We start from the raw sequence: 13268 nt of genomic DNA, 5'->3' as shown, positions 1-13268 counted from the left end.
ATCGATGGCGTCAAAAGCAGGCGAGAGATCAATAAAAACAAGGATGGAGAGAGTGTCACGATCAGAAGAAGTAGGTCATTAACTGCACATAAGACAGCAGAGCATCCCTGGAGTGGCCTTTGGTGAGATCTACGGATGGAATGGGTCAAGAAAAAAAAAAACCCGAGGAAACCTAAAGGGTCTTGTAACGAAGTCACATTCATTAGGAGAATATTTGTTTTGTTTATTTTTTCAGGGAGGGGGAAAAAAATAAAAAACGCCGCCCCGTATGGGTTGGTCGAGTGAGTTGGTGCTGTGACGACGAAGTTGGGGAAGCGTCGCAATTACAGCATGGCGCGTGAACATTAAACATTAATTACGTGAAACATTAAACACGTTTAGAGCTTGCTTCTTCTTGGTTCTTTCGGTAAAGTCACGTAGAAGGGAAGTAATAAAATAATAAAAATAAAACATAATAAAATAAAATAATTCTCACGACGTTTCGGCTACAACGCAAGCAGCCGTCTTCAGGTGAAGAAGACGGCTGTTTGCGTTGTAGCCGAAACGTCTTCTTCACCTGAAGACGGCTGCTTGCGTTGTAGCCGAAACGTCGTGAGAATTATTTTATTTTATTATGTTTTATTTTTATTATTTTATTACTTCCCTTCTACGTGACTTTACCGAAAGAACCAAGAAGATGAATCCCTGCAGTCACGAAAGCTATAAATCGAAATAGAACTTGCTTGTGAACGATGAAAGGGGGGGGGGGGGGGGCGTGCTTCCGTGAGATGTGGCTTAGCCGCACGAGAACCGACGGGATGAGCCGCTCGCCTCCAGAATGGCTCCCGACATGCCCTCGCTGAGGGAGCTGTTGACGAGGCAGAAGGAGTCGCTCATGGCGGCGTGCAGGTGGTTCTGGGGCAACTCCGGCAGGAGCCACACGCCGCGCGCCCTGCGGAACCAACACCCGCGCTCATTTAAGAGAACACGGTTTTCGCAACACCATTTTTATTTTGATTTTAAGCTTTCGTGACTGCAGGGATTCGTATTCTTGGTTCTTTTGGTAAAGGCACGTAGAAGGGAAACAATAAAATAAGAAAAATATAAAATAAAAAATATATTAAAAAATATATAAAACAATACAAAATTTATTTTTTTATTTTTATTACTTTATTGTTTCCCTTCTACGTGACTTTACCGAAAAAAACAAGAATATGAACCCTTTTTATTATTTTTCATTTTACATGCTTTTTATTAACTCACTCTGTCTGTTGTTGTATCCTTAAATTTTGTAACTTTTACCCACTTCCCAATATGGTATCGACTGCAAACTTGGTATACTTATGTCATACTGATGACAATACCATATTCTATCATAAGAAATTAAAAACATATATTTAAAAACATTATTTTTTAGATGTTATGTTTCGGCTTGGGTCTAATTGTCCACGGTAAACTGACGTTGGCTGTAATTGGCCACGGCCCCTCACGTTATGGCAAGCTTCGGGGCCACCTTCTGAAGTCGTGGAGTTCTACCATACTCGTACGGCACATTTCATTAAAGCGTGTTTTTTTAAAAAGTTTATTTTTTAATTACTTATTATTTCCAGTTGACGTTGCAAGCGCTTAATGAGTTTGCTCGCTCTGAACCGTCATGCCTGTGCATTGGCGGGGAGCAGCAGTGCAGAGGTTGGCGCACTGCGCCATGAAACCAGTGACCCCGGGGGGTTCGGTTCACGCTCGCGTTCAACACCGGTGACCATAATTATCTGAACCGGTCCTAAGCCTTCCCTAGGTTCCACTCGTCCTCAAACGAGAACCTGGTGCGGCGTGTAAAATCATTGCCACTGGGGAGACAAAGGCGGTCGGGCATGGTGCTGGCCACCCACCCCCTCGTGTATAATCCCATCATAAGTGCTCGCTATAACAGCATTTTCCCCAATAGTCTGTTAAGGCTATACGGGGGGTCTTTGTCTTTGTATGGATGTTGAACTTCTTTTGCACTGTAGGTAGCCAGCTGTCTGAATTGGAGGTGCGGGGGAAGGACAACAAACTAAACACAAAAAGCAGTTCTAAAGAAATGATTTTTCAATCTATAAGCAAGGGGGGGGGGGACATGTTACAAAAGAAAAGGTGTGCTCAAGCATTTCGTCTTCCCCCTCACCATGTAACGTAGGATCAAATAACACGCGGAAAAAAACTCAAAGCATTCGTCAATAACGCAGGGGCTAAAGAGGAAATTTATTTATTTTAGCACAGCGGCACGAGAACTGCTGCTCTGAAGAATCCGTTTAATATGTCCTTCATAGCTCATCTATATCCTGTAATAGTTAATCTATTGCATATTTCTACGTAGTAACATATCTTACTTTTATGGCGGTGTTGTTGAATAACGTGTTCGGTTTCTGTTAAGTGCACATTATGCACAACTGCCGATGCAGTATCGCACGTAACGTGCTAATTTGCCAAAACATCACCTGGTATATAATTCCTCCTATTGAAGGCAGTGTTACTGATGAAAGTGGTGAGCTTTTTGTTACTTATGCACCCCTGCCAATACAATATCATATTTTGTTTAGGAGATGTAAAGATGTGTTGCCGAATATCCATTGTCTACCGTATGTCAACATCGCCAATGGATATATTTTCAATATATATATAAAAGTGTTATATCCAGTAATAACATTGAAAAAGTAATACGCTGTCTGTATGCTAACCCTGAAAGCTTCCATGTCATGACCAAAAAGGATTGTTCATACACAATATACACACGCTCGCAGTGTGCGTGTGCAAGTAAACACGATATAATCTACTTTAAGATGTAAGCTACTCCTCGCAGGAGAGAGTGAAAAGCCAATCAAGATTTTGTCCCGGTAAGATTTTCATAAGGATTTCTTGACAAAAATCCAGGGCCTGCGGTATTGAAGTCCCCCCCCCCTCCACCCCCCCCCCCTTGTTATTGATTCAACAATTCATCTGATTCAACAAATCAATTTAGCTATGTAGCCACTAAAGTCGCAAGATGAACACTGCTATAAAACAAAGACAAAGACCCCTTACCCCGCCCACCTCCATAGCCACACAGACTAATGAGGCAAGTGCTGTTCGCAAGCACTTGCGAAGGCCGGCACTGCAACACGAGGAGCTTTGTGCCTTTCCAGCACCATGACCTGGTGACCTAAACGTCCTCGTTCATGGCCAAGTCGATCTAGTTTTGGAGCACAAACCCGTTCGGCTATCGTTCGCTCGCCACTGACGTTACAACCGTTGCCGGGGAATGGAAAATAATGTTGTGTTGTTTATATTATATGGTTCTTTCGGTAAAGTCACGTAGATAGAAAACATAACAATAAAATAATACAAATAAAGTGAATACATTTTATTATAATTTAATTGTTATTTTTTCCATCTACGTGACTTAACCGAAAGAACCAGAGAATATGAATTCCTGCAGTCACGAAAGATTTAAGTCAAAATTTAAGGTTGTGTTGTGTTTGCGAATGGCGTTTGTCCCCAACAGTCTGTTAAGGCTCTATATGTCTATGTGCATGTTCACGTACGTCATGTTGGGGGGAACGGTAATGTCGCGGGTTGGTCAACGCCATGCGCTGTGCACCCGGCAACCTGATTCCAATTGCTGCTCTTGGCCAACAACACTCATGAATATCTGAACCTGTTCTGGGCCTCCCCTAGATGTACATTAGTCATAAATGAGCACGTGCTACGGTATGTGAACATTGAACATCAGTACTTGGGAGGCAAAGGTGGCCGGCGTGGTCCTGGCCACCACCACCACCACCACCCCCTATCATGTGCAGTGCAGGCCTTCATAGGCGATCTTTACCTTTGTTATATGTACAAATTGTACGTGTAAACACAATCATCTCCGGAATGACAAAAGGTTTCATAAATACATTAGCAAAAAAATGCAGGTGATGAGAATAGGGAATTATTTCAGCGCTTTGCTCAGCGCGCAAAAGTTATGCTTCCTGTGGTCATTAATTAGTATTCCTTCAGTGCCATCAGCTGAGTTGTGGCTGTGTGTTTGCATTTAATTATTGAGCAGCAAATGCTGCTACACTCGCATCATGGAGAAGCGGTTGCTGTGGTTATTAGGTATGATGCATCCATTACTTTTATCGGTATATCAGTGTGACGCAAATGGTGAACACGATTATCATAATTTTGCACGCGCCGTTTTAAATTCGCTTTCTAAAAATGTTCAAAATGAGCACTTGCAATGCTGATTAAATGGGTATTGGGAAGTCGCTTTGAACAGATCTCGTGTCATTTTACGTCGCGATTTATGACCCACAATATGCGAAGCTATTACGCACAATGTGCTTGCTGGGTAATCCACACGCTATAATTTAGGCGGCAAAATTGTACATGGCTTGAAACTTCCAGCATGTTGTACTGTATTGTAGTAGTCTAGCAGTGGCGAAGTGGCCATAGTGCTCGGCTCACGAATGGGAAAGATCGTTTGGGATCGACTCAGTCCTTCATCTCTTCCAGGGCCGACACAATGTGGGTATTAATTCTAGATTTGAAGCTTTCGTGACTGCAAGGATTCATAATCTTAGGGGGTTTTTTCGGTAAAGTCACGTAGGTAAAAAATAAAAATTCATTAAAGTAAAATAAAAATAAAAATCACGACGTTTCGGAGGCAACACAAGCTTCCGTCTTCAGGTCAATTATTTTTTTTTACCTACGTGACTTTACCGAAAAGAACCCTAAAAATACAATGTGGGTATAGTCAACAGTGGCTGTCCCATATGAAGCATTGGTTCCACCAGAGAAACGTGGAATTTCCACAACTGGTTGAGAGCTGCAAACGGAAGACGACGAGCATTGTCCGATGCACCTTTGGTAATGGAACCACTGCGACAATTTTGTGAAGGTAAAAGCAAATGTCCAGCCCCTCCGATGATTTGCTCGTGCCACTGCTGCTGGCAGAGGAGTCTCCACTAGAAGGAGCTGCAGAGAGAGAGAGAGGGGGGACCTCTCCAGGGTGCTTTTGTAGGAGATGTGAGAAGCCACACTTTACCTCGCCACGCACAAACTGCCGATCGGCGAACCGTGCTGTCACCTACGTACGCCTCTGGCTCAACATAGGTGGTGGGCGGTATTTAAGAAACTTGCCCGATGTTTCAACTGCCACGCTGGGAGATAGAGCTGGCGACATCTCTGGGCTTGCAAGTCCAGTGTTCTAACCGTTGCCACCGCGGCAGTAGCATCGCTGACTTTTTATCATATAAAAGTCACAAGCACACATCTTTTGCAAAGTAACAGATATTAAATAGATAGAAACAATGCATTGAAAATGAATGCAAGACGAGATTGCTGTTGTGGTAGACGTACCGTGACAATTCAAACAATTTAGGTTCACAAATACGAGCTGCAGTCTGGGTTCCCAATCCAGAATATATTTCACTAGCGATTAAAACGTCACAATTTTCCAAAATGAACTTTATGGTGATAAAAAAAAAATAATGCTCACATCTTGATCCTCTCTTTCACAGCTGCTGAGAGCACGGAGTCCATCTGTAAAAATGAGAAACAGTCGTGTGTGAACGTGTACGAGCGACACTTTTTAATTTGAACCTGGCAGGGCTGTGAGCGCACAACAACCCTCCACCCCCCCCCCCCCCCGTTCTGCCATCAATGCCAAAGAAAACTAGAAAAGAACATATCACTCTAGTTGGATGTAAATCAAAGAGGCAATTCGTCTTATGAATATGTAATCTGATTTATATGAGGCAAAATATATTGCCATGAATAAATTAAAACCTAAAAATGGGCCACCTCCCTGCCTCTGGTTTGCTAATTTACCATCGATTTTCTTTTGTCATCACCTTACAGAAAATGCCACTCCTGCTGCACTTGTTCATCTTACATAACGCCAGGTGCAATAATGACGTTCCATGCGTATCGTGGAACTCCTATTATATGTGAATGGCCAGGGTGGGACAATAGTGAATAAATGAAATCGTGGATAAGAGCGGTTTTTTTGTTATCTGTCAATATACTTAATCTTAAAATAAAATAAATCACGACGTTTCGGGCACAACACCTGATGACGGACGCTTGTGTTGCGTCCGAAACATCGTGATTTATTTTATTTTTATACCTACGTGACTTTACCGAAAGAACCAAAGAGTATGGATTCCTGCAGTCACGAAAGCTTCAAATCAAGATTGATACTCAATCTTACATATGATTTTTGTGGATAACAAGATTAATTTAACACGTGACAATCCTTGAGAGTATTTTGCTGCTGTATATATCCACGTGATAAACAGCCACTCTGCTGAGCTCAAATTTGTGGCCATGTCAGAAATGAAAAAGAACGATATAGCTCAGTGGGCCTTATCTGTAAAATAAAATAGTTTGCATTAGTTTTAATCCTCGTTGTCTTCGAGCATTGCTGAATGATCTTAATCATCATAATCCATCATCATCGTCGTGACCTTCATCATCTATTATATTTGTGGAAAAAACATCTTTGTCACTGCCTTTCTAATCATCGATTATATTCACCCATCATGGACTGCGTCATGAGCTTCATCGACGTGTCTATTATCCGTGGAACAAAGGTGGTAAATGCGCAGGCTTGTAATTTCTTTCTCACGCCACTGCTAGCAGAAGGACTTTACACAGACTAGCCATGCTGATAATATTGGTTAGTGGAAAAATATTTTTTTTATTTTAAAATTCATATCAAGTCAAGAAAAATTCCACAAAACCTTTAACTTCAACCAATACGGCAGATTTTCACCATTTGGGTGAAAAATGGTCTCTTATAATCTGCATTTTATTTGCAGACTAGCTAGTCACGTGCCACGCCTGCCCTGTAATCCGTGTTGTTTTCATGGATAAACGGAACTGCGCAAGTTCCTCCCTCCCGTAACCCATGGCACCCCATGGCACACCGTGTCGGCAGAATAATTTTTTTCTGCAGGGCAATCAATCGTCAATCAACCTTTATTTTACGCGACAATTTCGCCGTCAATAAGGTGGGCATCGGTGCACATGACAGCAGAACGGGAACGGTACAGAGGGCCACAGAACAACAGGAAAGGTAAAAGGCACCTGTCAGGATCACAGCGGCTAACACTGACTGAGCAAAGAAAATTGCAGTCGCGCGCAAAATAAAGTGCAACCGTGCGCAACGAATAGCACAAGAATGGTAAGTAGTGAATTAAAATAAATAATAAGTAAAGAAACATTGTATTAAAAAAAATGTTATGGGAAGACAAGTATGAAGCGATGTGCCTTGCACACACCACGGAATTGAGAGACACTCGGCGCATTCTAGATGTCCGGTGGCAGAGGATGTTGGAGTTTTTTGGGACTGAGCATGAGAAGGTACATCCCCCAACGTTGGTTGAAAGGTCATGGCCTACAGCACTAACCTATAGTTCGTGGTCTATAGCACTTTCCTATAGTTAATGGTCTATAACACGAACCTCCGCGGGTCGCGGCAGATTACAGGGTCCATGATGCGGTTTCCCCCATATCAACGTGGATTTTTGGAGTTCCGCTGTACAGCGGCAGACCTTGGAGGCTTCCTCATCGGCGAAAGTCGCAGACAATAGTGCCGATCTGCTGATGACGGGGAAGTATCGTGGATCGGCCAGACCATGCGGACATTAGGCCGCAGGAGATAGGAGTTTCACGACATTATATTAATTTTGTAGTACATTATACATCTTGGTTTCAGGTAAACGCTGCATGCAAACAACTGTGTAACAAATGTGAAAATTCATGCACTTTAATCGTGTTTTATTTTAGATGCTGTGATTGAAAATGCAGCCTGCCAGTGTAGGTGCATTGCATTCCATTGCATAATATTGGTACATTGCCAAGAACACTGACAAACATGTGTCTTCTTTTTAAAAAAATATACCGATTTGTCGCAATGAGTGGTGGATAGACATTCTTATAGATCATTATGATTATCATGCCAGCACTAACCTCTGGACCAATGATGATTAGATGCACCCTGGAGTCTTCATTGTGCCACTCTAACACAAAAACATACCGTCAAGATGCAGCAATGTGACACTTTGCTGTGGCATTGTTGCAAAACGTTGGTCTCATAAATAGGTCAAAAACTAAATCGGCTTGGAAAATGTTCCACAAACACGCTGATGGGACGTTGGCGATTTTAAACGTGGGTGAGTTGCAAATGAAAAACACTTTTGTGTATCTTGAGACTGCAAACACTGTGATGGTATGAAATAAAACCTGCCTAAAAGTTGAAAAGCCACACGATTCTTTAAAAACAAATTAAAGGTAAACGGCACAGCCCTGCAATTACTGGTGCACAAAACTTGCTGGCAACAAAAAAAAAACCCCACCTCGTTTTAAAGGCAGCTCTAGAAATGTTCTCTTTTGAGTATTTGGCCTATTTCTCCACGCAGGCCAGTCGTCTCGCAAGAGGCTGAAGTAACCTATACAGTACCCCCACAACGCACACGCACGACCTGTCGATCGAATAAAATGTTGAACCCATTCTATTCCGCTGGGTGGATAGAGGTGGCAGGGTGTGGGGATTTAGGAAACTTACTCCGTCGTTCCAACTGCCACACTGGAAGATTGAAAGCAAGCCCAGTATGCTGCCCATTACACCACCATGGTAGCATCTCCACCCCCCCCCCCCCCAGCATACATTCAACAAATATTCAAAGAATCACCTCAACAACTATACATTGGTAAAGGTTTTTTTTTTAAATATCGAATTAACAACAGTAATTCAATTTAGCTTAATAATGATTGTAAATTAAACACTGACTACTGAAACACTTTCCAGTTGAACCGTATATCTAATCCACACCGTGCTATTATTGAAAATCTATACATTAGGAAGAAACCTTGTAATTTTACGATACATTTGGTCAGAATTGCCCCCAAAAGCAATTTGTCCTTTTTACAGACTTCAATCCCTCTCAGATTACGTCTTTAGCAGCAAGTAGGAGTGGAACATACTGATCTTGGCCTGTCCTGATTAATACTCAGTCTCTCTCAAGGCAGTTAAAGACAGGGCAACTCCAGAGCACTGCATCGATTCAAATGCAGCAGAACCTCATGAAGCCAAATGGCTCAGAGGTCAGAGTGCTCAGCTGGTATCACTGAGATCATGGGTTCGAATCTGGGCAGCTCTCTGTGATTAAACTAAGTTCTTAAGTTTCGTGAGTCGATGTTTCAGACCGGTCACCCATGGCTGCACGTAAAAAAAAGATACATTTGGTATTGTATCTAATTTGACTAAATTCCACCTCTGAGACTTCCAAAAAATATTAAGTTGATTGTGATGCGATGGGCATTATGCTGCGGAAGGGCAAGTGGAAAAGTGCTGCCCACTCATGTGGATAATAGCTCCCTTGAAGGGATCTCATGAGTAGTTCTGTCAAATATGCTTCTGTGGCCCATTATGTAACACAGGGTTGGCATTGCTCAGTGACCGTTCCGAATGGAACCTGTCTCATGGCGTGATGCTAATAGCAAAATGAGGATCAAATTATAACCAATGTTAGGACTATCATCCAGACCAAATTGAATACCACCACACTTTCTCTTAACAAAATTTATATCACTTCAAGCATCACAATTATAGGTCTGCAACATGAAGGGGTGTTAATCCTGAAGGAGGACTGCACGTTCTCGGTACGAAGGACAGGACAGTACAATGAACGGAATGGCAGAATCGGATATTCATATTGCTTTTTTTAAATGCAGTTTCTCTCCGTCAGCATGTATTTGGCATGTGCGTGCTGCTATTCTGCAGTATTACATCCAACGTTCAAATGTATAACTACCCACGTGGGCAGCATTCCAGAGAATATATTTCAATATTGTATTCTAAAATATATATTTGGACTCAATGTCCTAATTCGTATGATGCGTCTTAATACGATGTTTGGAAGCATTCCAAGATACATATTTTTTGTCACGAGCTGCAATTTCTGAGCAAATATGAATGACAAAAATATATGCACACAAGAATACATCTCCTTTAAAAGCAAAAATAATAATTAAGTGGCCGTACGACTCAGGGGCCAGACTGAGCTCACACATTGAAATTCTTGGTTTGAATTTGGGCATTTCTGAATCAGAATCATAGACTCGAATAATCTGATGAGCTATGAAGCTCTTTTCACAGATGCCCAGTAGAGGCTCCTCAAGAAGTTACATCAACAAAACATACAAGGATACTAGAGAAAGATAGAGAAAAGTCAAGTCAATCAAAAATAAATGAATATTGCTATAACATGGAAGTACAAATTTCACGACTCTATACATTTGCCAAGGTGAAATGTAAACTTGGGAAAAGCAGAAAAACAACAATAATAATGATAATCCAAGACCACACCAAGACAATTTCACGTTGCTTACGTTTCACTATATAATTTAATTGCTGATACCATGAGTAAGGTTCATAGTTTTAAATTGCAGTGGCAAATGTGGCTGTATCTGTCATTAATGTTCTGTTTAAGGATATTTTTTAGGGAAAATTTACAAGGTCAAGGGAAGAAACGAGGTTGTTCCAAAACACTGGTGGTGCTGCAGCGGCAAAAACTTTGTCGCCCGCGATGAAACTTGCTTCTCACGCGTAGCGAGCTGAAGAGCTCAGCCTCGTCACCAACAAATGCACAATAAATCGTAACATTAATTACATTTGTTTCTGATGTTAATTTTGATTAATTCCACGGTCTGCGATTTAAACATTTTTAAATCCTTTATATTAAGTTCACTTGCTTGCTTGCTTGCGCGCTTACGACCGTGCAAATCTTTCGGTCGTTTTTTAACCCACTTCCCGTGATCCAATCGAGCTGACATTTTGCACACAGACTCGTTGTGCGTGACAATTTATTTTCGTGAAAATTTTTTTCCTAAATTTTCCACTTTTTAGGAAAACAAAATTTTCATATTTAATTTCAAATACCAATGTGATAAAAATGAAACTCTCACTCAAGAAAAACAGAAATGAATAATAAAATAAAACCGATGCCACGCATATAAAGGATTTATAGTGAAAAACTTTGTTTTTACGGGTTAATTTTTTTTTGCTTGATTGTCATGCGATGAACAACTCTTTCCCGGTCATGTACAGGCGTGAGACATGACCTTGGTGTGGTTAAATAGGTTTATCGAAGTTACTTCTGAATTAGTTACATCATATCATCTTCTGGGGGCGATTCACTACTCGCTTGCGAGAGTCCCGAATGAGAATTTCTTCATCTCATTACGGGCCTCCAATTGCAAAAATGGAATGTAATTATGAGAAAAGCAACGGTAAAATATTACGTCAAATATCAATTATTATTGAAGCGGTTTCAAGGGATGCATAATGGAATAATGGAACAATCGCATTATTAAATTGTTTTAAAAGAGATTGGCAGTCCCGAGGACAATATATTTGGAAATATTTTTGTATAAATTCACTAAAAGGTTTTAATTTAATTACAACAGGATCGCTGACTGGGCATAACACTTCTTTGTCAAAGCCGCGTGGAACAACTCGGACAAGAAGGAGACTGTTTTGTGAACACGGGGAAACGCACATCATAAACAACAAATACACTCGCAGAAGTTTATAAGTGTACAAAAAAATGTTCTATAAATGTGTGTGTGTGTGCTAGCTTTGTGTTTTGTAATTTTTCAACAAGCATCAATTAACTCTTTCTAGAGTTCATGCAAAGCTATTGAAGAAAACCCATTGTGAACAATTACAGGGTAGAATTGTGGAACTGATTTGCAACTGCGATTTGAAACAATAAACCTTACTCATGGTATCAGCAATTCAATTATAAAGTGCGGACTTGGTTTATTATGGTTGTTATATTGCTTTGCTCAAGCTTAAATTTTATCTTGGCAAATGTATAGAGTCGTGCAATTTCTACTTCCTTGTTATAGAAATATTAATTTATTTTTCATTGACTTGACTTTTCTCGATCTTACTCTTGTATCCTTGTATGTTTTGTTCATGTAACTTTTTGAGGAGCCTCTACTTGGCACCTGTGATAAAGAGCTTCATAGTTCATCAGATTCTTCTAGTCTATGATTCTGAAATGCCCAAATTCAAACCAAGGATTTCAATGGTGTGAGCTCAGTCTGTCCCCTGAGCCACAAGGCCATTTTAATTTTTATATTTTTACAATGGGCACTGAACCCCGCCAACATGAGTTTTCTTCACGGGGAAAGCTAACATCAAGCAGCCAGTGATATCTCAACTGGTCCTGGTCCCCTGCCCCTTCTTAACCAACCACTGACCAGCGTGGTGAAGTATGGCAAAATAAGACCCTGCGTCAGGTTTGTTTTTCCCACAAGGATGAAACAACGACACCGGAGTTTTCCTCCTTTCACAAAGGTGTCTGTGGCTTAACAAATGGAGCAGAATTGTAGTCGGATAACGATAGAGTATTTAAACTATACGTGGATAGTTTTCCGTTAACCGTTATGTTTACGCAGTAAAACCTTGGATTGCGAGCATAATTTGTTCCGGAAACGTGTTTCTAATCCAAAGCACTCGTATATCAAAGCACTCGTATATCAGTTGTGATCACGTGACGCTCGGCAGACAAAACGTATACACGTACTACTCGTATTGCAAGACCTCGATCGTTTATCAAATTAATATTTATAACAAATTTTGCTCGTCGTGCAAAACACTCGCAGACCAAGTTACTCGCATCCAAGGTTTTACTGTACTGCAACTTTGCATGGCTCAGATAACTATCAAGGTTTCTCAGCAGCTCTGAAATACTGGATTTAGTTTTTTTTACCGAGACGAACGTGCAAAACGTGGTTCCTAATCAATCACGGGAGCGGTTCTCAAGTCCCGCAGTTGTGGTGGTGTCCTTAGCCTTGTCACTGTCGCTACTGAAAACCTGCAAAGCAGTGGGATGGTTGTGTGTGATCGTGGCATCATGGAAAATTGTTTCCTAATTATTGTATCTTACGGCCAGATGGTGTGCTTTGCTTTTAATAATTAATGACATTTTTACAATATTTTCAAGTTGTGTTTTAATTGTATCGTGCGCTTGGCCACTGTGGATAGTGTCTCTGTTATTTTGTGCTTCGTCCAATTTACTCGATGCAAAGAGCGCACGTTCAGCATCTTGAGATGCTCCTAATATTAAGGTGCCATATAAATATACATTATTATTGTTGTTATTATTCATAATAAAAGTTTTTGGGTTAGATCGTGTCAGTATAAATGTGTTGTAACCCTCCACCACCCGACACAGCCAATAAGGTTTGTCACGTAAACAACGCGCCAATTA

General features: G+C 41.0%; 1 protein-coding gene across 1 annotated transcript in view; it reads right to left on the bottom strand.

The window, feature by feature from the left end:
• GLT1D1 (glycosyltransferase 1 domain containing 1) overlaps positions 1-13268 on the bottom strand; it is a 66009-nt gene that overhangs the window by 19596 nt on the left and 33145 nt on the right. The window contains exons 8-10 of the mRNA XM_078857577.1: positions 7957-8006; positions 5480-5523; positions 811-931 (exon numbers count right to left, since the gene is read on the bottom strand). Of these exons, the coding sequence (XP_078713703.1) occupies positions 811-931; positions 5480-5523; positions 7957-8006 (215 nt within the window). The remainder of the gene's footprint in view (positions 1-810; positions 932-5479; positions 5524-7956; positions 8007-13268) is intronic.

Source organism: Lampetra fluviatilis, chromosome 6 (genome assembly GCF_964198595.1).
Source record: "Lampetra fluviatilis chromosome 6, kcLamFluv1.1, whole genome shotgun sequence".
Taxonomy (NCBI): domain Eukaryota; kingdom Metazoa; phylum Chordata; class Hyperoartia; order Petromyzontiformes; family Petromyzontidae; genus Lampetra; species Lampetra fluviatilis.
The sequence above is the reverse complement of the archived record's forward strand: the minus strand, read 5'-3'. Positions and strand labels throughout refer to the sequence as shown.